Here is a 27572-nt window from a genome sequence, read left to right on the forward strand (position 1 = left end):
GAGAATTTAGTAAAAGAGAGATTCAAATAGTCACACGATACCTTGGTGGCGATCAAATGGTGTCAACTAATGTTGAGGGCGATGGTACTGCCTCCAGAGATGTTAAAATAGCTTCTGCACCATTACAAGAACCAGCCACTAAGAACCATTATCCAGTATTGGATATTGGCTTTGATCATTGGACACAATGCAGACGATTAGATGTACATAAAACTATACGATCACATAACTTATATTGGTAGAGGGAATTGTTCTACAGCATCACAGGTAGATTTGCCTGTAATGTTTCAGCCGGTGATAACTGAGCAACCTAGTCAGGGACTCTGAATTAACAGAGTAGGTAAGCTAGGTCAGTTAGGAGTAAATCAACGACAGATGGTGGATCATATGCAGGTTGGATTTTCGCCGATGGATGGTGGATCACATGCAGGTTGGATTTTCGCCGATGGATGGTGGATCACATGCAGGTTGGATTTTCGCCGATGGATGGTGGATCACATGCAAGTTGGATCTTCGACGATGAATGGTGGATCACATGCAGGTTGGATTTTCGCCGATGGATGGTGGATCACATGCAGGTTGGATTTTCGCCGATGGATGGTGGATCACATGCAGGTTGGATTTTCGCCGATGGATGGTGGATCACATGCAGGTCGGAGTAATTGCAGTACTTCTAAATGATGGGAATTGGCGTTGCAGATAAACAAAGGGATTGTTGGAGTTGACAACGACGATCAGAGGAGCAGTTCACTGGAGTCGGGGTTATGAAGACGGTCCGCAGTTAATGGTTGCGCCTTTTTCTGGAAATAAGAAGTTCCGATATTTGATGTTACGAACTTAGTTATTCACACAAGAATTGTATGAACTATACATTGCTGAACATTTAGATGTTGTTGAACTTTTAAAATGATTTTGTTTATGAATACTTTTTGTTGTTTTTAGGGAAATTGCGAGCATTCATATTGTCACTGATTTTAACTAAAATATAAAATTATATTTCTTGAGAAAGGGAGGAATGTGACAATATGATGGCTTAAAATGTATATATAAATATATATTATATATATTTATATTTATATTTAGGATTATATATTCTCAAAAATGTTTATTAAATAAAATTCAGGGGAATATCTATTAAGAAAAACATGACCTTGTAAAAGGTTGTTCAATTGACCTCTAGGTTATATATATATATATAACATGTTTACATTCAGACCCAGTAGTGACATGTAGCAATTAGTTAAAACAATGGAAATACGTGCATTCTTTGACCATCAATCTCCAGGTTGGTCAAAGCATGTCAAAACATGTCAATTAGAGACAACTTAATAGATATTCATCCCTGTATCTTTTGATTTAAGACTATAATGGTCAAATTAATAGAAACCTTGACACCTTATATTCTGTATATATACTTGTGGATATTATTGTATGAATTACACCGGCTCAAGCAGGCTAATAAACGATAACAAATTCCATCTTGTTATACCATTCCTTCAACCATTGACTTACCACATTCATCTGCAATCAACATAATGTTGTCCAATGCAATTTCTCCATAAGAACTGTTTCCATCAATAGCATTAAACATAATCTGAAATAAAACTAATGTGGGTTATGTTTTTTCTTAAAAAAACATTGCAAAGGTAATAGTAAAAGCTAATTCCAAATATTTACATGGTACATAAAAAGTAAAGTAATAAAAAATCAGAACTCTAAGGAAAATTCAAACGGAAGTTCCTTTGTTAAATGGCAAAATCTAAATTTCATAAATGATCAATCGATGGAAAACAACTGTAATATATCCAACGACAAACCGATTATCTACATAAAATAGAGTCTTCAGTCTTTGTTATCTTCATACCCTTCATTTCCGTTCACGTTTTAGAATGCCGTGGATTATTTCTTTGGAAAATGATTTCGTGAATTTCGTGGGTAGAGGTCAACAACAAGTGTAAAACTATAGACTTTGTCTTAAGTTTTCTAAATTGAATTGTTTCTTATTTTTCATGTCGGGCCTTTTATAACGACTATACTGTATGGGTGTTTATCGTTGAAGACCGAACAGTTGCCTATAATTACCTATAATTTTAGCATCCCCTTTATTTGAACTTTTGTGGATAGTATTCTATGTTAAAATGTTGTATGCAGAATATGTTAATACACTGACATGAGGTATCCAAGAATAGACATTTTATCTAAATTCAAAACAAATTGGTATCGAAGAAAACTGGTATCAAAACAATTAAATAAGAACATAAAAGAAAACCTATATTTTTTTGTAATTGTTCAAATCATGTTAACACATTGAAACTCATCCTGTTTCTTTATCATATAATTTTCTCTTCATAGTCTATAAAATAGTTTTATAAGCTGTTAAACCAACATCGCACTATAAGAGTATGCTATTTTTAGTTATCTTATTCAGCTATGTTTTGTGATTTATTCACATTCAAACATTCCTAAAAACAAAACCAACAGCGTATGCTAAAATTTTAGGACCAGCTTATACATTGTGCTTCAGAAATTGAATAGACGATATGACCACGATCAGACACATGTTTTACTGTAGGTAAATATGATATATACCGACAAGAAGTTCAATATTTTCTTCAGATATCCTACATATATACGATCCAATTAACAATCAAAGTTTGTATATCAACCCACCTGTAAATTACTTGCAGACTGAATGTACAGCTTCTGATAATACCATTGGTTGCCCTGATCACCTGACCTTGTGAAGATGGTCTGATTAGTTCCCGAAGAAATAACTATCACCTCCAATGTCCCTGTGCTGCTCCCATACATGTGGTAATTAAAAGACAAAGACAACTTGACATCTGTAACAAAACAAATATACAGTTCATTTTATTTAGGCATAACCTCTTTCATGCCTTTCCAAAACTAAATAAACTTTGATATTGTATATACGAAATATTAAGCTAATACATACCAAACTCACCAAAGATACAGTGTTTATAGTGAAGTAAGTCCTACAGACGCACTCCATCACGATTTGGTTGACCGTTAGCGAATATGCGTTTCACAGATGACAGTGGATATGATTCATATGTCTTAACTACAATCCCGTCCCCTTGCCACGAATTTGACCTATAGAATTAAACTTCTTACCGGGTTTGTACTACACCACGAGTGCCACATGTGGAGCATGATCTGGTTACACTTTCGGAGCACCTAAGATCACCTCAGTTTTTTTTATGGGGTTCGTGTTTTTTGTCTAGTTTCTAAGTTGTGTCTGTCTTTTCAGCCATGGATTCGTCAGTTTATTTTCGATTTATGAGTTTGTATGTCCCTCTAGTATCTTTCGCCCCACTTTTTTTATTGTCTGTTAAGTTTTAACACCTTTATTTATAGTGGATTGGGAAACAAGTTATTGCAACTTATGTTAATCCCTTTCCATTTTGCGGGTGGGAGTGGTGCCTTGTTGCAGAATTAGCCTGCTCTATTTTCGAAATCTACAAGGGTGTCTTTTACGTGCAAGAGATATGACTACTCGCAAATGGTGTCAAGGGAGAGCCGAAAAATCAGTGCGGGAAATTTTCTCCCCGGAGCGGGGATCGAATCAGGAACCTTTGTGTTAGTAGTCCGATGCATGAACCACTACATCTCGGCTCTCTTGTCTGTTTAACCAATCTCAAATTGATTTTTCGCTAATAAATATAATGAAGGCGCATAGAACGTCCTTATTTGCCGGTGCAGTATGTAAGTGAAACATACCATCACTTGCACCACCAGAATTCAAATTTCCGTCAAAAGCCATATATTTGTCCGTAGGTTAGACATGATTTAGTCCCACATATAAGTCTTCATACATCAGTCATCAAAACAGTCATGTTTAACTATCAGTTCCTTTAAAAGCAAGATTTATTAGTGCACAATATACGTAAACAATCTGCCATTTTAATAACGTCTTGCCTTTTGACAAAGTCCATATGGGTCTCCGATTCAGCCTCTGTGCGCAAATTCCAGTGAAGCTAAACGTCATTTACTAATCCTACGACTAAGATGGCGCCGCGTTATTAAGGAATGCTAAAGGCAGCGTTTATAGGGTTTTCACTGCTGTTTCTAAGGTGACCTTATCCAAAAATCTGCCTTGGAGTTGAAGCTTTTGTCCTCCACGACATTGAGTCAAATTTGTAGTGTGAATAGGTTTCCTAACAACTCTACACCTTGGAGCAATATCTGTATGTGAAGCTCTGATTACAACATTCCTTTATCCTCACCTTTGTTTGAAATGTCTAAGCGTTGCTTATTATTTTGATAGGCAAATTCCAAAAAAATATTGTTTTTTTTCCTATTGTTGTTGCCTTAAGATATTGCTTTAACCTATGGTTCTCAATTTAAGTAAAATCTTAAGTCTTCTCTATAGTTTATGTTCCTAACATAGCCACACTTCTACCAATAAACAACTAAAACACAAACGTATGTTTGTCGACTAGCTTGCTGCTTGTGTATTTTCTGAGCTGCCGGTTTTATTAAACAAATATGTACAAACATGTCACATCAATACACATTGAAAATTGTGGCAATCATAATGCCTTCTAATACCTTCTACTAATATCTAATTGTTTCGTGGCCGTCCAGGAAAAACTACTTTTAGAAACCTGTGTCCTTTTGACAATGCCAAGCGAAACCCCAAGTGTTCGACCGCACTTAATATAACAATGTTTAAAAAACATTTAAGAAAACATTTAAATGCAAATAATCAAAAGACTGCGGCTAAATGAAAATAATTTGAAGACAGAAATGAGTCTGAAATAACCAAATTCGATTACGTTTGTATAGCCATACCACCTATATATAAAAAGAGTTTTAACTTTAATGCTAATTTGAACATACTTATATACTTAATATTTAAAAAAACGTTTCTTAACGTACATGTTAAAAAATTTGATGTTCACTCAAGTAAGGCAGAGCTAGAAATGACCATATATACACGAACTACTACGTGAGAAGACAATTAATTCCCGTTACACTACGTTCCACGGAAATTAGGAAGTCTTCTTTATACTTTATGTTCCTAACATAGCCACACTTCTACCAATAAACAACAAAAACACAAACGTATGTTTGTCGACTAGCTTGCTGCTTGTGTATATAGAAAAAAACAAAGATAGCTAGACTGTATAAACAAATAATTTCAAATTAAACAAAAACTTCTAAACACCAAACTTGCGATTCATAAATCATAAACCTAATTGATTCGACACTTTTAATCTGTTTTCAATAGAATCAGCCACATAACCATCTTTACTAGAATCGCTTTTCCATCTACCATGGCGCTTCCAGCACCTTTCGTTAACGTCAGAATTAGCCGCCGCAGTGGCACCACCAAACCTCAAAGAGTGCAAACCAAGATTTAACTCTGGAGCAACTAATTTCAAACGCTTCAGTATGCATTCTCTAGCTGTGCTATATAGCTGATCGTTTTATTAACCTGAATTAAACCAGACTTATTCTTAGATTTGTACAATGGACGAAACAAATACTTGTCTGAAAAAATATCTAAATGCGCCATACATTTTGTACCAACATTCTTTAAAAATAATGTCGTTACACTTCTGATTACTCAACTCACTGTATTTAAGAAAAGCGCTATAACTCAGTAAAATCATAGCCAGATCCCTAACTACTGTTAAATCATTCGACCCTTGAAACATAGAACATAAACTTATCAAATTATCATTGGACACAGGATCTTTCTTTACAACTGGAGCTTTAGCAGTACGTTTAAACTAAACTGTATTTTTTTACAAAGCATTCTCTGTAGGATCTAACTGACCTGACATGTCGTGAGCCCATTTAATGGAATAAAAAACACTATTGATTGTACTGTATGTAGCACATGAATCAAGCAAATGAATTAAATATAAAGAAACATGAATAGGTGAGGCTGGCAAATAAGTCAAATTATGTTCATGCGAGAATGTTTTCCATTATTTAAAAACATAATTATATTTTCTAACAGCACTGTCACTTCTGGCATCAGGCAGTCTCGACGAAAAACTATCCACCAAATCATGTAAAGGATGATCCTCTCCGATACCACTATCCTCCACGGCTTCTGTTACAAAACGTCCAAGCGTTAACTCTGTACAAAAATACAAAATAAAATCAATCAAATCTGATCTTAAATGCAATCAAGGAAAATTTCATATATTTCCCAAATACACCATTATTTCCCCTTCCGGGAGCAACAGGGCTATTGCTCATTATATGATGCTTGTCTGTTATGAAATGTTTCAAATTGCCAAAAATATCATGTAACATCAACCAATAAGGTGAAGAATACCACAATGGAACCACCAATGTACAATTTGCCTAATCACTGCAAAGTTTTCTTATAACCTTACAAACAACATTTGGTGGTGATACAAACCAATTGTTTTCACCAAACCAGTTCTGTGAGAACGCATCAATTGCTTCTGTATTCTTACACCAACATTTAGAATTAAATCTCGAACAATTAGCCTTGTAATCTGTAGCAAATCTGTTTATTGTATGTCTACCCCATAACTTATCTAACATTTGAAATACAGATTCTTTAATACCCCAGTCGTCCTATCTGAATATCTACACAGACCATCAGCAATTTTATTTTGTTCTCTTGAAATCCAATGTGGATTAATTTTTATATTGTTCTCTGAACATAAATAATTTAGCTCACAAGTAATATTTTGCAGTTCCGATTTTTTGCGACCATTTTTAACTATATATACTAGTTACATTCTTATTGTCTGTATTCAAATTTAAACAATAGTTTTCTAAACATCTTAACAAACTTTTCACTGTTCTGCTTACTGTTTCAAGCTCATACCATGTTGAACTTTTACCACTTTCCAATACTGTCCAACTTCCTACTACAATATTCAAACTGTTACCTGGTAATTCTAGACCACAGTCAGTCAGAATTTCTAACGAGTCACAGACCGACTCGGCACATATGCCATCAACTGCGGGCACAATATAGCCCCCAAAACCTACTTCTGAGGCATCAGTGAACGCCACCAAATCACATAATCTGACTAATGCAGATCATTACCTTGCTCATTTAACTGTGTTACTGAATTAACCAGTATCTGAGCTCCTCGACAACCAGAGCTGTCAGAGCAACAAGTGACTTCCAACTTGCTCTTAAGAATATACAGTTATACAATTCTCTAGTTCTACGCCTAACTAAATTACATATTAAACACAGCCTGCATTGATATAATCTGACCAACAATTCCGGCAACAAACTTTGCACTGTGCAATTTTTTTTCTTTTCCGACACAGAAAAGTATTTTACTGATAACATCAACTAATCTGTCTATACGTTCACTGTAAACTCTAAGTTTCCCGAACTCCATATCCCTTACTAAACCTATCCAGGTCATATTCTGCTGTGGATGCCAAACATATTTTTCTTCAGCTATTGGAAAAACAAATTCAGACAAACTAGATCTTATGTACGAGCTAGTTCTTTCAGCTGATTGAAAAACATTTGCACTTCCAAGCCCATTATATTATCTTCAACCCCTGATTTCTTCAGTATTTTTTCACTTCCTTAAGAACTTTGGTAAAAATATGACCCGCACTGGCCAGACCAAAAGGAAGAACATTAAATACAAAGTACTTTGTTATACCATTGAAATCCCGACTAAAACTGTAAACCAACTTATTTTCGCGACTTTCGCGAGGAGGAAAATAACGCGAATATAAATCGTCGCGAATAAGTAAATCGTTATTAATCTACATCAAGTAAATAAGAAAATCGCGAATTTTAAAAGGCGCGAAATGGACTAGAATTGGTAAAACGCGAAATAAAGTATCCGCGAAAATAAGTTGGTTTACAGTAAGTTCTATGTTCCTCTAATATTTCCAAATGGTGATATGCACTTTAAAGGTCATATCTAAATAAAAAATTGCCTTTTTCAAACAATTCTCTTGCAACTGTACCATCTTCAAATTTAAACCTAAACTAGTGTATACATTCGTTGATATGCCTACAGTCCAAAACTAAAACGGGGCTTCTTAGATCTACTAAAAGCTACTGTTACAGCAGATTCCAACGAGTATGAAGCTATTGGTAGATTCTTTGGTTAGCTTCCTTGCTAGCTCAACCATGAAATCATTATAAGACCTTATAAGGTAAGGTACAACAATCATTTGGGTGGAGTTAATAGTTAAGCAGAGAACCAATCAGAACTAGTGACAGAATTAAATAGTGTAAAACTAGTTTTACAAGTCAGTTTAGAAATAAGTGTTCAATCTAAATTTAAAATTTAGTGATAATTATAAGCTAATTCACACGCATGTTGTAGGTGTGTTTGATTTGTCAATTTTATTTCAATCAATTACTCAGTTCATTTATAAATCCAGTTATGTGTATGTATAAGGTTAATGATCCCTTCTGTAGCCTTTGAATTACGAATGTTTCAAACTGCAATAATATAAAAACAGCAATGATAATGAATAATAGAGATGGGCCATTTTGTACATTTACAATGAGGAAACTTCGATCAAGCATTATTATTTGTAGTTTTATTGCATTTAAAAGTTAAACGGGATTTTGTGTCAAATAAACCAAGATTTTTGTAGAAAATCCGCAGATATTTTTGTTATAAAATTTTAAGCATAGATTACTCAGACACTTGATTTTCTATGATGTGCTAGCGTTTAATGTTTAAAAAAAGTCCTAGACAGCCGTTAATGTAAATGAAAAAAAGAAGGTGTACTTGAATTGGTCCATATATATATTTGTTTAAACCAATATCTAAATTTATAAACTTGTTTTAATGAAATCATTGCTAGTACTGCTTGCAAAAAATCCTCCATATATCAAGTACTAAATTGTCAACTATGAAAGTGCAAAGGAAATGCTGTGGATTTTCTATAAAATTTCCATTTGTTTAGCATTAAATCAACACAAGGGTACATGATCCTTGAACAAAACATAAACCGTAACTCCGCTTCTAATTTATTGTAATACATAGAATTTTTTAATTCAATCAAAAACTATAAGAAATGAAATTTAATTTGCAAAGTTGTTTAGGGAAACCTGTTTGTATGAAACATACATATTATAAACAGGCCATTGATATGAGTGTTTTCATTGGATGATGAATTGGTGCTATGCTCCTCCCAATTTTGAGGTAATAATCATTTCATGGTTGAGCTAACAAAGAAGCTTACCAAAGAATCTACCTGTAGCTTCATTCTCGTTGGAATCTGCTGTAAAGGATTAACCACAAAAGGTATATCTTTAACTTCTGATATGAAACCTTTTTCTGTCAATTTTAAAATCTCGCCAATAACGAATTTCCCGTTATCCCTAGCAGATTTATTATTTCTCAATATAACATTTCTGGTAGTACTTTGAATGAAATACCGTATCCCTTTTCTATAACACTTAAAATATACATGCTTGTGCCTATATCTCTCCACTTGTGTATTGATTTTTCAATTTACCTACAGGTGTGAGTAAACTTGAATTTACCGTTAACTGTTAGATACGTTCACGCTCGAGTAAACAAATACTATCATCATTCATGAAATATTTTAAAGACTTATCAGTTAGGTGATTCGTATTCACCTGAAAACTATTATCATATAGAAAATCTGAGCAAATGCTACTCAATTTATTAACATTAAATAAATTAGTACTTAACTTTCGTTTTTTCTCTGGACATTCAAATTTCCAGTGACCAGGCTTGTAGCAGTTATAGCAAACTCCGGGCCTCCCACTTGCTTTTCCATTTGTATCACTAGAAGTAGCAGTTGAAGTTTGCCTGCTATACGGCGTTGGTCTTTTCTTCTTAGCTTTCTCTGCTTTTGTTTTCCTTTCCACTCGTGTCTGCGCTCTCAGAATTTTACGATCGTCCTCGGAATCATATGGGAGGGGATTCGCTGTATATTCTTGTACCACTTTCCATTTTACACGGCTTTCTTTGAATTTTATAGACTTCGTTCACCGAAAGTTCATTTGTAACCTGTTCATTTGTAATTCGGATCTCTCCTTCTGTTTGTGATCGAATTCTTGTTTGTTTTATAAAAACATCCCTTCCATTTGTAACAATAAATCATTCTGTGATATTCGAATTTTCTCCACAACAATCCGCTAACACTATTTTCGATGTGCGGATCCATAATGGCACTCAGAAAAAATTTGATGTTCACTCAAGTAAGGCAGAGCTAGAAATGACCATATATACACCTATCATTTAACACAATAATTTTTCCCCGCCCAAAAAATTCATACGCCTTCGAACTACTACGTGAGAAGACAATTAATTCCCGTTACACTACGTGCCACGGAAATTAGGAATTATCATTCAAACAGTATACATAACTAATTCTAGTTCCCAAATATAAAACACCGAAAGGACCTGAGCATTGTATGAACTTTATTTATTTAACTATTTTTTTACTCAACTCACCTTGTTTGGGAATGTTTGAGACAAGAAGAGCATTTTCTAAGTAATCCATACTTCTAGATTTAATATAAATGTAGTCATTCCCAGTCTTGGCTCTGCTTGGACCTGTATTAAGTGAAGATGTTTTGCCCTATAAAACAAACACAACCTGATATAAATAGAATTATAAACATACCCAATCAAGTTTGATTAGAAAATTTGAGGTATCACCTGGTAAATAGTACGGATGACACATGCGTAACCGGATCTACTCATCCTCCCAGAGCACCAGAGATTATAACCGGTTTTTGGTTGAGTTCGTGTTGCTCAGTCTTTAGTTATGTATGTTGTGTTTTGTATACTGCTGTTTGTAACTGATCTTTCTCTTTTTTACCATGTCGTTTTTTTGCCTCTTGGTAACATAGAAAGCTTAAAATTGAGCAACACGAACCCCACTAATACCGGGGGTGATTTCAGGTGCTCCCAAGGATCAGCAAATTTGCTCCAAATTACAGTGCTAGTTTTAGCGGCAGGAAAATTTGAAATTACAATTGTCAAATGTTCAACAATCAAAATGAATTATAATGGCGGTGTTCATGATAGTTATAATCTCAGACTACAGAATTGTTTCATCTTAATGAACTGAAACATTAAACCTGTATCATTATATATCTTATAATTCTTTTATTATAAAGTAAAACCCTCCTTCATAAACAATAGGATCTAATATAGTTTTTCAGGTGTAATACCACCAAATCATGGTACGTCACATCCGGTTGTATACGAAAGTAGGTCGAAAAAAAATATTCCCTTGAATTTGACAGTTGTAGGTAATTAATCCTACATTTTATAGCAGTAAAACCATTTCTGTGTCATAAACATATGTCTTGGGTATTTCAAAACACAATTATTTTTTGTTTGGGATTTCTATAGAAAATTTTGTAATCTTGAGGTTACATGGTGACTAAACCTTGTACACAGATAAAATAAGGGGAGAAATTTGATTGGTTATCTTCCAATGATGGTTATTTCCTTATATGCAATGAAATGTGTTGTGATTTTTTTCTATAGAACTGGACAGTATAAAACTTTACTCATGCCAAGTATTTCTTTATTTGAAACGAGGATAAATTCTTCACATTTTTTTGAAAATTGCAAATTTAACAAAGACTAATAGGGGAAAATCAATGGTGGTATTACACCTATAGTCAAACGAAAAAAATATAGGATCAATTTGAAATAAAACAATTCTTATGGCATAATAAAAGCCTGCATATGATATTATGCCCGTTTTAAACTATCTTTTTCCTGAAAAAGTGAACTGTAAAATCAAGGTTAAATGACATCAATGAATAAGAGTGATACTTTTGTTACATATTATGTCATCGGATTCGGACTTCTCTTAAATTGAGTTTTACTGTGCGTATTGTTGTGTCTTTTTTCTACATTGTCTAGAGGTATAGGGGGAGTGTTGAGATACCAAATAACATGTTTAACCCCGCTGCAATTTTGCGCCTGTCCAAAGTCAGGTGCATCTGGCCTTTGTTAGTCTTGCATGATTTTTGATTTTAGTTTCTTGTGTATAATTCAGAGTTTAGTACGACGTCCATTATCACTGAACTAGTATACATATTTGTTTAGGGATCAGCGGAAGGACTCCCCAGGGTGTGGGAGTTTCTCGATGCATTGGAGACCCCTTGGTGGCCTTCGGCTGTTGTCTGCTCTATGGTCGGGTTGTTGTCTCTTTGACACATTTCCATTTCCATTCTCAATTTTATTTGTTAAATTAATGAGACCACAACTTCATAGTAAACTACCTTTATCAAAAACCTTAGCCCCAAAATGTACTTGATAAAAGATTGAGAAAAGGAATGGGAAATATGTCAAAGAGACAATGTGCTTTCCCATTTCATTTTACGTCGCCCGTGTAATAAGGATCGAAAACGTTGTTCATTATGTCGTCTAATCTTTTAATTACCAAACGTGACTTATTCCCGATTGTGACCGTTTTGCTGAATGTGAATTCGCATTACTATAAGACGTGTTTCTGTACTTGTTTATCCCAAATTCATGTATTTAGTTTACATGTTTAATGTTATATTTGTAATTCTCATCAGATTTTGTCAAATGTGTTGACGTCTTCTTATTATATATTTAGGTATGACGTATAGAAAAATTAACCACCTCCTCTTTATTAATTATATTAAATTTTGTACGATTATTTACGTTTGAAGTTGGATTCATAACAAACTGGACATATATATATTACAGTTAATTGCTATTAATAAGTATTGCAATATGCATTTTGTTTAAATGAATTATCAGTATTTAGTTCTAAATCAATCCTAATTCTATCTCATTTTTGAATGATAGTTTTTCATATGTGACGTCATGCTGTTTCTAAATTTCATAAATTCAAATGTGGCATAACGTTTCTGCCTTTTCGCCATCGTATGTGACGTCACAATTTTTTTAATTACGTTGACGCTTGGACTGATTCGGATGTGTGTCTATTTTGTGATAAACTTGGGTTTAGTTTTCTGTAATTAGTTAATATTTCAGTTTCATTATGTATATCTCTTTCATATTCATTTGTTAACATTTACTGTTTGCAATAGCATTAAGTATTCTATATAATAAGGATGTTCTTATCCCGTGCATAAAAACAATGCCGTATTTGTCAAAACCTTTTCAACTTTTAATCTTCAGTGCTGTACAACTTTGTACCTTTTTCACGTTCGATCTTTTATATCTAGGCGTTATGTATTCAGGTTTAGTTTTCTGTAATTAGTTAATACTTTAGTTTCTTTGTGTATATCTCTTTCATATTCATTTGATAAAATTTACTGTTTGCAATAGCATGAATTGTTCTATATAGTAAGAATGTTCTTATCCCGGGCATAAAAACAATGCCGTATTTTGCGAAACCTTTTCAACTTTTGATCTTCAGTGCTGTACAACTTTGTACTTTTTTCACTTTCGATCTTTTATATCTGGGCGTCACTGGTGAGTCTTGTGTGGGCAAGGCGCGTTTTTGGCGTATTGAATTTTAAACCTGATACTTTTTGTTATCTATTAATCATGTTTTTCTGTGTCTAATATGTTCTCCTATTTATTTGTATTGTAGTCCTGTAATATTATGTTGTCATTTCAATGTTATATTTAACTTTGCCATTAAAGTGCGAGGTTTGGCATGCCTTAAAACCAGGTTCAACCCACCACTTTTATTCCCCTTTAAAAGTGTCCTGTACCAAGTCAGGAAGATGGTCATTGTTATATATTGTTCGTTTCTCTTTGTGTTGCATTTTAACGTTGAGTCGTTTGTGTTTTCTCTTATTTTTGAGATATTGAGATAAGACGTGGCACGGTACTTGTCTATCCCAAATTCATGTATTTGGTTTTCATGTTACATTTGTTATTCTCGTGGTGTTTTGTCTGATGATTGGTCTGTTTCTGTGTGTGTTGCGTTTCGATGTTGTGTCGTTGTTCTCCTCTTATATTTAATGCGTTTCGCTCGGTTTTGGTTTGTTACCCCGATTTTGTTTTTTGTCCATGGATTTATGAGTTTTGAACAGCGGTATACTACTGTTGCCTTTATTTGGCATTTAATCTTTAAGTGCAACATCACAATGAACTTGTGTATGAACTTGTTAAATATTGTAACGACAACTTTTACTACGTACGAAGGGACGAACGGATGATCAGACACAACAGCAGCCGCGTATATAATAGAAAACAGAATGCCCCTTAACTGCTATAGGCGGTTCATAATAAATTAAAATAAGAAGATGACTATCGAAGTCTTAGTTGAAAAATTAATAAAAGAATTTGTCCAAAGAAGAGGGGTGAAAGATACTAGAAGGACATTCAATCTCATAGATCGATAATAACTGACAACACATGGCTAAAAAGAAACAGACAAACAATAGAACACACGACACAGCATAGAAAACTAAAGCCTAAGCAACACGATCCCGATAGAAAAACAGGGGGTGATCTCATGTGCTCCAAAAGGGTAAGCAGATCTTGCTCCATATGTGACCTCCGTCGTGTTGCTCATGTTATTGCAAACCAGGCAAATAGTCTGATTCGGTAGGTTACATTCATTGACAGGGAACAGGGTTGTTGTTACGACATAAGGAACATATCCGATATCATTTGTGAAACGGCTATTCCGTAACGGTCAACCAACTCGTGATTGCGTCCGTAAAATTTATGAAGAGGTTATCTGCTTCACCATTTGGAACTCTTGGTTTCATAGCTTCTTTGTAAGCAGCAACTCTTTATCAAGGAAATCAGGATAGAAAATACAAGCCCGGGAATATCGTTTCCATTGGGATATATATATCGAAGGCGAAGGAGATATAAGCCCTAAGCCGGGAATGTCACAGTATATACCCTTTCTGAGACCTGAATTACACATATATTACGGATTACCCCTGACTTAATGTTATTTTCCGGTGCAGGTATTTGTTGACAACACATATATATTGAAAAACCCAACCTGATATGTTCGGCATACGTGAAGGATTTTCTAATTTGCTGTGAATATAATTTTATCATGTATGTAATAATTTATAATAACACTTTTAACATTAAATTTAAGTATTAAAAGTGTAAATTGCGTGATTTTGTATCAAAAATGTATTATTGACTGAAGCACGTCATTATTTTCCCTCTGTGAGCCTCTGACAGTCTGATAGCTTTTGACTACGTCACATAGTAACCGGTGTTATGATGACGTTTTTGAGGTTCCAATTGGGGATAAAAACGTCGTATATACCCCGGCAGTTTCCTGAATATATACTGACATCTCTGTGTTGTTATCCAATCAAAAACCTCCACACATTTGTAATCCGTAATATATATATATATATATATATAAGTGTCTAAGAATGTAACTTTAACACACTAATGAGTGTTATAAAATAAGATGTTATATTTTATATATTATTCACGCAATATTTCGCTAAACAAATTAGCTTCATCGGGCGTGTGCATCTATCTAGGTGAAATCGGATGCATGACAAAAAATATCTTTGTAGCTTGACGGCTACACAAAATTTGTGTAAAAGTTTAACATATTGATTGATGGGGTATATAAAACATATTTTTGCCGTTTATTGTACATAACAATTTTTAAATCTAAACAAATAGTTGTTTTAGTTAAATAGAATGAAATTCATGATTTATTCCTTTGGTTTTGGGTAGAACTGTTTTTCATCCCTCTCATTAAGTCCATCAGGTTCAAGAGTACGTAGCTGTACGTTTTTCGGAATGTATAATGGCATAACAGTTTAAAATTTTGGGTCCCTCAATGCTCTTCAACTTTTTACTTGTTTGGCTTTATAACTATTTTGATCTGAGTGTCACCTATAAGACCTATGTAGACGTAACGCGCGTCTGGCGTATTTAATTATAATCCTGGTACCTTTGCTTACAATGGTCGTAAAGTTTTGTTTTCAACCGACCCTCATTGTCAATTTTTATATGTAAGTCAATATATGAGGTAGACTTATCTGTATCTGTTCAGGGACTTTCTATTCTATTAGTATAATAAGTTGTATCCTTTATCTCTAGTTCAATGAGATAGACGCGTTCAACATAGTCACCAAAATTGGAATATTTAGGCGAGAGAACACCATATATATAACGAAAAGTAAAGTTAAAGGCTATTGCTAACTTCATTTCTTTTTTCCTATGAAGTCAACCTCATAACAATAATAAAACAAGTTGGCAAGAAGAGGGCACAGTTTGTTCCTAATGGGAATACCGATATTTTGAGGTAAAACACATCCTCCAAACGTAACAAATATGTTGTCAATCAAGAAATCATCTTGATAATGTCAGATTCAGAGATGTTTTGAGTCTGAATCAGAGTGATTTTTTACAAAGTAGGATTTCTCCATCCCTACGACAAGATACTTGTATCTATGTTAGCCATTTTATTTTATGAAACAAAGCAGTACCAACTCCTTCAATTTGTCTTTTAGTTTGGAAAAGGAAATGCTTGTAAAGTGTAGAAAAGTAAAAATTTTAATACTATTGCAATATAGGAGTCTTAGATTGTATGTTGTTTAAAAGATCTTTTGAACTTTTAAGTATACACATCTGATTTACGCCAATTCCAGAATAGGCAGTTTCACAATAACTTTGAATCCCGGCTTTGATTGCTGGTGAAATTGATGTTCATAATTTAGAAAGAGGTTTCGTGGAGCCCTTGGAAGACTCAGCAATATACTGTTGTTTATAAGGTCACCAAAAAAATTTAGGTTTCCAATACAATAATGGAAGATCCAGTTCCTCATCTTTTGTTGTAATTCAAAAAGAACATAGAACAGACCTATGTTTATCAAGGATATCCTCTTTAGTCAGTGTCGTGGAGTATATGTTGAGTTTCCAAGTGAATTTTAATACTAGATTTATTTATCAAGCAGTTTATGTAAATTATTTACACACAAAAATGATGTTGTTTGGGGATTTATCTGCGGGGATAACAACATATATGTCATGGAGATAGGACAAGTGTTTTGTAACATTTGGGTCTTTGAAGATTGACGTAGCATGGGTATTGATAGACCCATTCAGTTTCTTAATTCTCATTGGTATCAACGAGCTCACAGCCTTAATCCATTCGGAAAGAGTATCTACCTCTTCTTTCTCTAGGTTAAACCATTGCCTGGAATACTTGAATGAATCCATCAGTTATTTTTTAGTTGTGTTTCCAATTGATAGATTTAGGCTCACAATATTTCAGACATTTGTTTAACACATTTCGCAGCAAATAGACAATGTTGAAATCACCGGTTATAACGTGGCCATTTGGATAATAAATGAATGAGGAACTAACACAGAAACAATCAGGAAGTTTATTGAGATCCTGCAAAACGTGTTTGCAATTGAAAATATATTTTTTGTATATGTTTAAGAAATGATTGCTACAGACTGATCTTTAGAATAGGGATGTATTTTCGACTGAACTTACTTATAATGAAGGATATTGCCTAAGTTGACAGAATTGACGAAAGTTTAGGAAAGGATCTTTCCTCTTTTCAAATGCGAACTAGTTTGAAAAGTCTGTCACTTGCAATGTCCGAAATGATATCGGTAAGTTTGTATTGGTTTGAATAAGGATTTTTAACATTGGTCTTTTGAAGAAAAAACGTACGTCTGGCGTAAATACAAAATTTAATCCTGGTATCTATGATCAGTTAATTCCAAACATACATTGAATAGATAATGAAGTTTTGAAAGGAGTATAGAATGAATTAAAGCTTCGTTGGAATGTGATGAATGCCTAACGGCTAATGTATAAATGACAGCAAGTCATTAATAGAGATATCATTGATAGTTTGTGATATATAATGACTACGGCCATGAATGCGTATTCTTCGAGTAGAAGAGTTGAAAATGTTCATCACATTCATGGAGTTACAGGAAGCACTAGATAGATACCTATACCATCAACTTTGTCATTGCAACCATATGGTGTCTCAGTTCCCAATTGTCTAACCCAGTAGTCCTCTTTTTGTCTAAGGCGAAGAGTTGAAAGATGAGGATTGCTGGTTTGAACGAAAAAGCACGTGAATTCCAGCTATTCTAAGTATATAAGACAGATCTGCAACCAGATCATTTGCTCAAACACGTAAATCAAGTTAAACAAACATGTTATATTCATGACTTGGTACAGACATTTTTTTGTACAAAATGGTGGGTGTGTAGCTATCTAGCTTAACCTCTTACTTGTATGAGAAGTCACCACAAAACATTTACAAAATAGAAAAAAGAAAACAAACCCCCCAAAAATAGAACTCGTCATTAATAAATAATTGTTTTTCTTATTACTCGTATGTTTGAACAGAGTAAAGCTATCTTATTTGGATAGCGTACATCACAACACAATTAAAATGTTTCCATATGATCTATTCAGAACTTACCGAATGTCGTCTCCAGTTCTTTTTGTCCAGTCCAGTTTCATCATCATAGAATAAACAGTTTTCGTCCACTTTAGTTTCAAATGTACAAATACTGACCACTCCTGTAACACACAAAACTGAATGTGTGAAATGTTCATTGCAGTATATAATGATGAAGTTTATTTCACCAAAAAAATATTTTCTTGATCAAACAATGGTCTTTCTGACATTCTCTTCCACAAACCTCACAACGCTGCGCGCCATCAATGTTTTGATTGGCGAGATTATCTTATCGTTTCGTCTACTTAAGACTCAAAAGTGACGCCCAGATCAAAATAGTTATAAATCCAAACAAGAACAAAGTTGAAAGTCATTGCCAAATACGGGTAAGATAATCTATTCATGAGATAAAAAAGATGTCTTGATTGGTGAGATTGTTATATAGGAAGTAACAGTAGTGTACAGTTGTCAGAATTTCATAAATCGATTGGTTAAATAAACAAATCCGTGTTACAACCTAAAAACTGAGGGAAACGCATCAAATAAAAGAGAACTACTACACAACACAACAACACAACAACACAACATTTAATTGTAACACATACAGAAACGAACTATAATATAACAATGGCGATTTTCCTGACTAGGTACAGGACATTTTAAGAAAAAAAAATGGTGGGTTGACCTTGTATTCTGACATGCCAAGCCTCCCGCTTTAATGGCAATGTTAAATATAACATTAAAATGACAACATTACATGACAGGAATACAATAAAAATGAATGGGAGAAAATATAGGACAGAGAAACACACGAATAATAACGAACAAAAGGTACCAGGTTTAAAATTTGATAATTTAATTTTAAAAGTAAGAAAGACGAATGTAATTTGTTAGTATTCTAAACATGTTATCCAATGAGTCATTGTTTTCTCTCTCAAAAGACGTATTTTCTTGGATTGTTGATTGTAGAGATAAACTATTTGTTTTCATTAAAATTCTTTTACAAACTATATTTCAATATTTAGTTTCTATTATTATTATGACATAACCTAAAATATCGATTTTTATATTTCTTTATGTGTATGTCAGACATTGAAGCTATAGTGTGGTGACTGAAGGCAGATGTTTTAAAATTTAATCTCCCCAGCGAACACACACCTATATAATATGTCATTGGAAAGAGGAAATCATGTACTATAATAATATGTCTGTCGTCAGGACTTGATATGGTCACATTTTTTTTAAATTGAGGTCAAAGGTCATATGTAAAAATCTGTGAAAATTTGGGAGGGTTTCAATTTTGTCATTTTTTTCTATTTCTAAACTCTACCTAAATATAAATGATACTGTTTTGGCTTGAGTAATGTTTGTTATTATACATAAACCTTAATCATTGAGAATTTTTTATCAAAAAATAAATAAATCCTAAAACGACGTTTTATAAACAAAACTTACAAAATCAAGTTTTCAACCTATAAAATATTTAGAGCACCTTAACCTTATGAAAAATTTCAATTTCAGGTAAAAATCAAGTGTCATGCAGGACGATACTTTAAAATTATTTGTTGAACTATAATATTGGGTGAGGTATCAAACCAAAGCAATATAACACTACAGTCAAATATGATCTCAAATTGAATTTGCGGATACTTCAGGTTTTTTTTATAGACTACTCGTTGCTTTAGGAGTAAAACAAAATGGCCACACAAAAGATTGACTCAACAATTGCTTAGCATTTACGCAAGTTTTCTGGTGCCATTTCCTGAGAATAGTCTTGGCTGTATGCAGTTTCGTCAAGTAACTATAAAAATTTTACATTTTACACGTAGAATATTTTAAATTAGAATCGGCCGGAAGAAAAGATCTATATTTATCAAGGAACGGTGACATGCGGAATGACCATTAAATCGTTGTCAATATTTTTTTCGTTTTTAGCAAATAATTTGTAATGCAACCAAAATGACATCTAGTGCTTGAAGTTTAAAAGATGGACGGGAAACTATTTCAACTTTAACTTTATCTGACACGCATAAAACATTCTTAATACGCTCATCTGATTCAAACTTGAGTAGTTTTTGATAATTCTAAAATGTTTTGTAACAACAAAATATACAAGCGCTCCAGTTGAACGACTGCATTCTAGAACGCGTACAAATACCCGAAACTGAGGGACAACAGTCCGATAATTGTATGTCGTCATTAAATATCAGATTAGAAGCTTCCTCGCTCTAAAAGGGGGAACAAATATGTTTACTTGTGTAACTTTTGTAGCATGAACGATGATAGACTGCCTGCACGGAGTTCTTCAAATTAACAGCTTCGCATGAAACATCTTGATGTTCACCTCATCCAATCTTATATTCAATGCAGATACACAAATCAACTTCCCTATACTGGTAAATTGACTCAAAATCTCAGTCGATTATTTTGGGGGCATATAAAGCACTGGATAAAATTTAACGACTTTTGTCTTTTCTTTGGACTTAATGTGGAGCAAGTTGCAACGGACTTGACATATCACGGAATATTTACTGGAACTATCCGTCTATTATTTTGATTTTACAATAAGACTTTTCTGACGTTTTATAACAAAAAAACAAAAAACAGAGAATATAAACATATACAAACAAAGTACGTGGCACTGTGGCATATATCAGTGCACTTTAATTGAAAATATGTGTATATAATAGCAAAAAAGGTAGTAATTTCATATATCAGTTGAGAGCAAATTATTAACTAATACACAAAATGTGACGGAAGGCAAGTGATTAAGTTCCGTGTTGAAATTGAAGTTTTTTACTCTATTCTTTTTCCATTGATTTCTTAAGTTTTTTTTCATATTTTTGGTTCCAAAATTTTTATCACTTATTAGTTTTATAAAATATTATATGCTTAAAATGTTATGGGATAATTTGTATTACTACACATGTGTACTATGAAGAAGAAACTAAAGTTTGTGTCTGAATTTGCAATAAAAATTACCTCAATTTTAAACAGTCAAAACTTCGCAAATTTTATAGATTAGAAGAAAATAAAATACTGAATAGAATATTTTGACATTATCACATATAAAAATAGCTTCAGGAAAAACTATTTTAATTAAATGTAAGCAAACATACACAATTTTCCATTTTGAAAAAGGAGGGTTGAAACTCTCCAATATACTACTAGTCATTGAAACGACTTTTTAGAAAAATGTGACCGTACGAAATTCTGACGACAGGGCAAAAACTAAGGAAGACATATTTTGTTAAAGTTAAGACCATTATAAGCCGTGTGTTTTTTGGGGAGATTAAACTCGCGATCTAGACGACTTCTGTCACCGCACTACTAGTCTACATTAAAGCGGGAGGTTTGGCTAGCCACAATACAAGGTTCAACCCACCATTTTGTTTTCTTAAAATGTCCTGTACCAAGTCAGAAAAATGGCCATTGTTATATTATAGTTCGTTTTTGTTTGTGTTACATTTTAAAGTTGTGTTTCTGTTGTGTCGTAGTTCTCTTATATTTGATGTGTTTCCCTCATTTTGAGTTTGTAACCCGATTTTTTTTCTATAGATTTATAAATTTCAAACAGCCGCATACTACTGTTGCCTTTCTTTACCCTTCTTAAAGATCGAGGATGTTTTTCGACAACATATAATCTCAGGGCTTTCACATCGATGAGATTCTATCCCAGAAACGCAATCCCATCCGAATAACCCTCGATAATCTATAAGTATTACGTTCTGAACTTTGTGTGCAATTTTTACGTCTACTCAATAAATTTTACTTCCTTTTTTCAGGTTCTTGTTTTTATTATTTCAATTATCTCGTGTTCTAAGAAAAAAACTTTAAAAAATATACTGTGCAAAATTGTCATAAATTTGTGAGGTTGTCAATTTACATACATGTTTCCTTAGATTTAGCTATTCCGTATGTGACTTTCCATAGAATTATAGTGACACATATTTAAGATATCGAGGCACTACATCTGAAGTACCTACCTGTTTCTGTCATGCATTTCATAAATGAATCCCTAGATTTTGACATTTCTAAACACAAGATCTTATTGTCAATCACATCAACCGTACAGCTCAGTTCCTGAACCCTTTTGTTGAATGAATAAGTGTGATTTAACTCAAAATTTGTTTCATTCAGCTCCTTTTGATGCTCTCCAGTAATATCATGTAACACTTCTGTTTCGCATGATAATTGTCTTTTTAAGTTTTCTACTTCATGCTTGAGATACTGCTTATCGTTTTCTAATAATTCAATTGTATTTTCGTTATCTATTACTCTTTTCAGTAGGTCATGATAGTTTTCTTTCATAACGTTAACGTCCAGTCGTATATCTGCGATTTCCATTTCCTTCATATCCTTATTCAACGAATTTTGTGTATTGCTACCAAACACATTAACGTTGACAAAGTACATTAATAAAGAAAATATCATTACTATCCTCATTTTCATTTCATAAATGTCCAAATACAAATTAGTATTTTAAAATTTACATACACCTAGAAAATAAAAAAATCTTAATGTGTCTGGTGAACGACAGATGATGTTAAGAAGTTAAAAATGCAAAATAAAAATGATGCACAAAACACGTTGAATAAAAAGTTCCTGATCTAATCTTACAGGAAGAATATGTCATTGGATGAAACTTCATCTTGCTCTTATGATAAACTCTTACTAAATCTGAAATTACATTACAATTATTAAATGACATCTCCTCGGGAGAAGTGTGTCTTTTAATCACTTTGACATACAACACTAAAAATAGAAAGTATTTTAATGATATATATTTAAACTTCCTATTTGAAAGCAAACATTGGTTAAATGCTGCAATTTGAATTTTGTAGATTTAATGAATTCTAACTGGTATACAGTGATATTTACAGTGAATACTTAATATTCAATGTAGATATAAAAGGTAATTGAAAAAAATCAAAAACAAAATTTTAAAAACAAAAAGTACAGACGTTGAAAGACTGGTTTGCTTTAGTGATTATTACTGCGAAAGAGGGATAATTGAGTGACAAAGCAACGAAGGACCATATTGGGAAAAAACAATGGACACAAAAAATGAAGAGAAGTCAAACATACGATGAGAGCCGTGATTAGCGCATCGTACTACTAGCACAAAGGATCCCGTTTCAATCCACGTCTTGGTGAGATAATCCGTTGCCTTAATTGGATACTGTGTGCATAAATTGTCACACTTCATTAACAACACCTTGGTCAAGGTAGTTTTAATGAAGTTGAAGTCCAACCAACTTGAAACTTAGTGCACATGTTCCAAATGACATGATCTTTCTAATTTCAATGCCAAATTAGAGTTTGACCCCAGTTTAATGGTTCACTGAACATAGAAAATGATAACGTGAGTCGGACATCTGTGTACAATGGACAAATTCTTGTTTATCATAAAGGATATAGAACAAGAATGTGTCCCAAGTACACGGATTCCCCATTCGCACTACCATTTTTCTATTGTTCTAAATATACTGTCGAAACTTACCCAGAATAGTTTTCTTTATGTAAATCATGTTGAAACGGTAATAAATGTCCTTTCGATTTAGATTTAGATGTTCAGTTTTACACGAACTCCACATTTTTAATATTTACGACAAAGTGGTTTAATTTCCTTTCCCTATTGTTACTTTTCCTTTTTGGGATGGTGATGTTTCTTTGGTACCATCTTATGGTACTCATATATCACAACTCGTTCGCTATGCTCGTGTCTTTTGTGTGTTGTAATTTAATGAACGTTATCTATATATTAATGGTTAATCACAAATTACTTAAAACCTTTACTTTATTCTTCCATAGATAAAGATTGGTTTTAGAAGTTTGGTTGTACCTTTTTTTAAAAAGGGATAGCAAATCCTCATTTCTACGGAGATGCTGGTTACCGTGCACGTAAATTAAGAATCGATTCTGGTAAACTTATCGATCCTTTGAAAAAAAATATGCAATTCAACACTTTAATTAGATCTTTATATATTGATTTTATCGGTATTAATATTGATTATTTCGTTATCAGTAAATTAAAAGCAAACTAAATATCATTATTATATGCATATGTATACACATTCATGGATCTACAATCTGTCGATACCTGTATTTTGGCATTGCACAAGATCATGTTTAAATGTAATTGTTATGTGAAAATTCATTCTAAAATGTGTCGGTACCTGTATAATAGTTTTGCACAAAGTCATGTTTTCCCTGTTTTTTGTTGTATTTACACCTAATCCACTGGATGTTGGGTGTATATTAATTGATAATTTAGTCTTAGATGCATGGATTTTGTTGTTGTCATTGGGTTTGAACTAGCTGCCATTAACCGCGGGAACTCTCATATCTGTACTTAATGTCTCTTTGATGTTTGGATGTACTAGTACCAGGTGTCAGAAAAGTTGTTACCGTTGATGTTATCAAAAAAAAAATATAATAGCTACATTAAATCATATCCTCATTCAAATCATCTTAGTACAATCTTAACATCTATGAGTTCAACAAACCAATCATAAACTTGAATGTCGAATCTGTTAAAACAATGAAAGTCAGTGTCAACCCACAAATAAAAAGAAACTAGTGTCCAAATCACCAGGGATCTCCATGGATGAAAATTGAACCATGGAGGAACTTTCACCATTACAAACCTTGTCTACGCTGTACAGTGTAGCGCGATCAGAAGTATTTTATCCCTCCATACAAGGAGTGGTGAACATGCTAATTCATTGCTTATTTAAATTATATTTATTTGAATTTTCATTATAGAATTAGAAGTATCAATATTTTCATTTATTGCCGTTTTTAACCATTCAAATGCCAAGTCTTCATGGTCCCCCCTTAGTCGAGAATGACCAAAAGCTGTCATGAAGGTCCCCATGCAGATTTCTTTTATTTTTGGTAATTGTTATGGGGGTTAAAAATCATCTGATGTGGAGCTTATTTTTCGTGGACACTGTCAAATTCAGAGCCCATTACCGGTATGGCTGATTTGCAGCAACAACAAAACAATTCGTACGGGTTATGTAAAAGGTTAAAGAGATTTGTAAAGCAAACGTTGACAAATGAAAAGGTTTTTAATGACTTATTCTGGAAAAATTGATGCTGTGCAACATGCATCTTTCGAGTCTGAATAGAAACCGGAAACGCGGATGTATCAATTTGATTGTAATATACGAAATGAATTCGGAATTTAGATACGATATTTCTTTACAGGAAATATTTAAGTTTTTACTTTTAAACTTTTAAAGTAATTCTAAATTATCGTTACAGCAGTACTCGAGTTATTTGCGATGAAATAATATTTACTGTTTTGCGTCTTATTTTGTACTTCTTAAAAAAGGGGGATGCTGATTGCGTAAGTCAAAATAAAGCACGTGTTCGACTTGTTAAACTGTTTTCTTTGTAACTGGATTAATTTATTAATTTATTTATTTAATCTAAATGATCATAATCATTTGCTGAAACTTAGTTGATTACTTCGACAAATGGATCGTCTATCCTCAGATAGTATTCTCCTGTCTGGTTTGTTGATCTACCTGTACAAGCTCAGGTACAAGTAATTAGCGATCTTAATCCGGATATCCCTCAGGCGTTAGAACTGTATTGGATTATAACATAAAAAGCCTAAGGGTTATGCAATTACATGCATTTGATTATAATTGATAAAAAAATGGCGTCGGGCTACAAAAAACGATGAAGTTTTGAACGATGGCGGAAGACAATTTAACGATGGCGCAAGACAATTTAACGATGGCGCGAGTCATTTGACGATGGCGCGAGACATTTGAATGATGGCGGGGCTCCATCGTTAAACAGGCCATGGAGATCCCTGAATCACTGAAGAGACATGTATTGTCGAAATGCGCATCTGGTGCAAGAAAATAAGTACCGTTAATTTTATTACTAAAATAACTAAATAAGTGTTTTTTTTGTTTGTTGTTATTTGTCTTTTGGTCTCTATCCCTTTTTTTGCATTGCGTTGTCAGTTTTTGACAGATGCGTTTGAATGTTACTTTGGTATCTTTCGCTTCTCTTTTTTTCTGACACAAAAAGTCCATAATTTGCTTGCAATCTGACGACGCGTGTTATTTTGTTGAAATATGTCGTCTTTTGCAGCAATAAGAGACAGCAAGAAAATGTAATTAATCATTATTAAATTGATGAAAATATGTTGACGGGGATAACTACATACTTTATCTCCAAATATATATATACAACATTTAAGTCAGTTTATCCACGGTTTTTTGGGTGTTTTTTTTTGGATTGGATTCGTCCTAAGTTTTAGTGTGGGAGTCTTGTATAATGTTTTTTTTTTATCTCCCCCCCCCCGTTTTCTTGACATATTGTTTTCAGTTTATTGACAACGTATGAGTTAGATTGTCCCTTTGAGTTTACGCCTTTTGAAGAGTAGTCAATTGAAAAAGTTATAAAACATTGTGACAAATCTGACTTTCATTCTCTTTGCCTGGCGTTTGAAACACAATAATTTTGAATGATTTTCCAATGTAAGGAAAAGTAAACTTACCAAACAAATAAATAACTTGAAAATGGACATTATCACTACAACAGATAACACCCCCCCCCCCCAAAAAAAGAAGAATAACTATAGTACGAACTTTAACATTTTTTAACATTTTTAGAAGTTAGAACGGTAATCTCCAACAATGTGTGTAAAACAATAAATGTGATAAATGTTTTTTTCTTTTCTTTTGTGAAGCCTTACGTTCTCAATAATTTGTAACCATGAAGTAAAATAACTATTTAAATTGCCAACGTAGTATCTAAAAGAAACTACCTTGAAATTAATATATAAGGCATGACACAAATATCATTTTTGTAAAATGAATACTATGATATTATTACGTAAGTATTTCTGTATTGGCCTTGTTATTGGTCCGAGGATTACTGTATTGGCCTGAGGCGAAGCCGAAGTCCAATACAGCTTGCCTCCGACCAATAACAAGGCCAATACAGAAATACACGTTATAGTATCTTTATTAATTAAGTACAGTGTTACAATATTTTTCTTTATTTCATTTCACAAGAGGATAAATATTTTTTCTTGAAGTGGAACTATCCAAATTTCAGTTTCTTTTTATTAGATGCAATATATAATGATCTGTTGCTGTTTCCAGGTGTCTTCAGCATTTTCTCATCTGATGAATTTTTCTACCCTTTCCAGTCACTATAAAATGTTACAACTTAAATTTAGACGCAACACATGAATTGTTATTGG

At 33.2% G+C, this 27572-nt stretch overlaps 1 protein-coding gene across 1 annotated transcript in view; it reads right to left on the reverse strand.

Annotated features, from left to right (window-relative positions):
- LOC139491791 (MAM domain-containing glycosylphosphatidylinositol anchor protein 2-like) overlaps positions 1-22820 on the reverse strand; it is a 31459-nt gene extending 8639 nt beyond the window's left edge. Inside the window, exons 1-5 of the mRNA XM_071279666.1 lie at positions 22321-22820; positions 18356-18456; positions 10443-10569; positions 2671-2843; positions 1513-1594 (exon numbers count right to left, since the gene is read on the reverse strand). Coding sequence (XP_071135767.1) covers positions 1513-1594; positions 2671-2843; positions 10443-10569; positions 18356-18456; positions 22321-22786 — 949 coding nt within the window. The 5' untranslated portion in view covers positions 22787-22820. The remainder of the gene's footprint in view (positions 1-1512; positions 1595-2670; positions 2844-10442; positions 10570-18355; positions 18457-22320) is intronic.
- Positions 22821-27572: the final 4752 nt, after the last annotated feature.

Source organism: Mytilus edulis, chromosome 10 (genome assembly GCF_963676685.1).
Source record: "Mytilus edulis chromosome 10, xbMytEdul2.2, whole genome shotgun sequence".
NCBI lineage: Eukaryota > Metazoa > Mollusca > Bivalvia > Mytilida > Mytilidae > Mytilus > Mytilus edulis.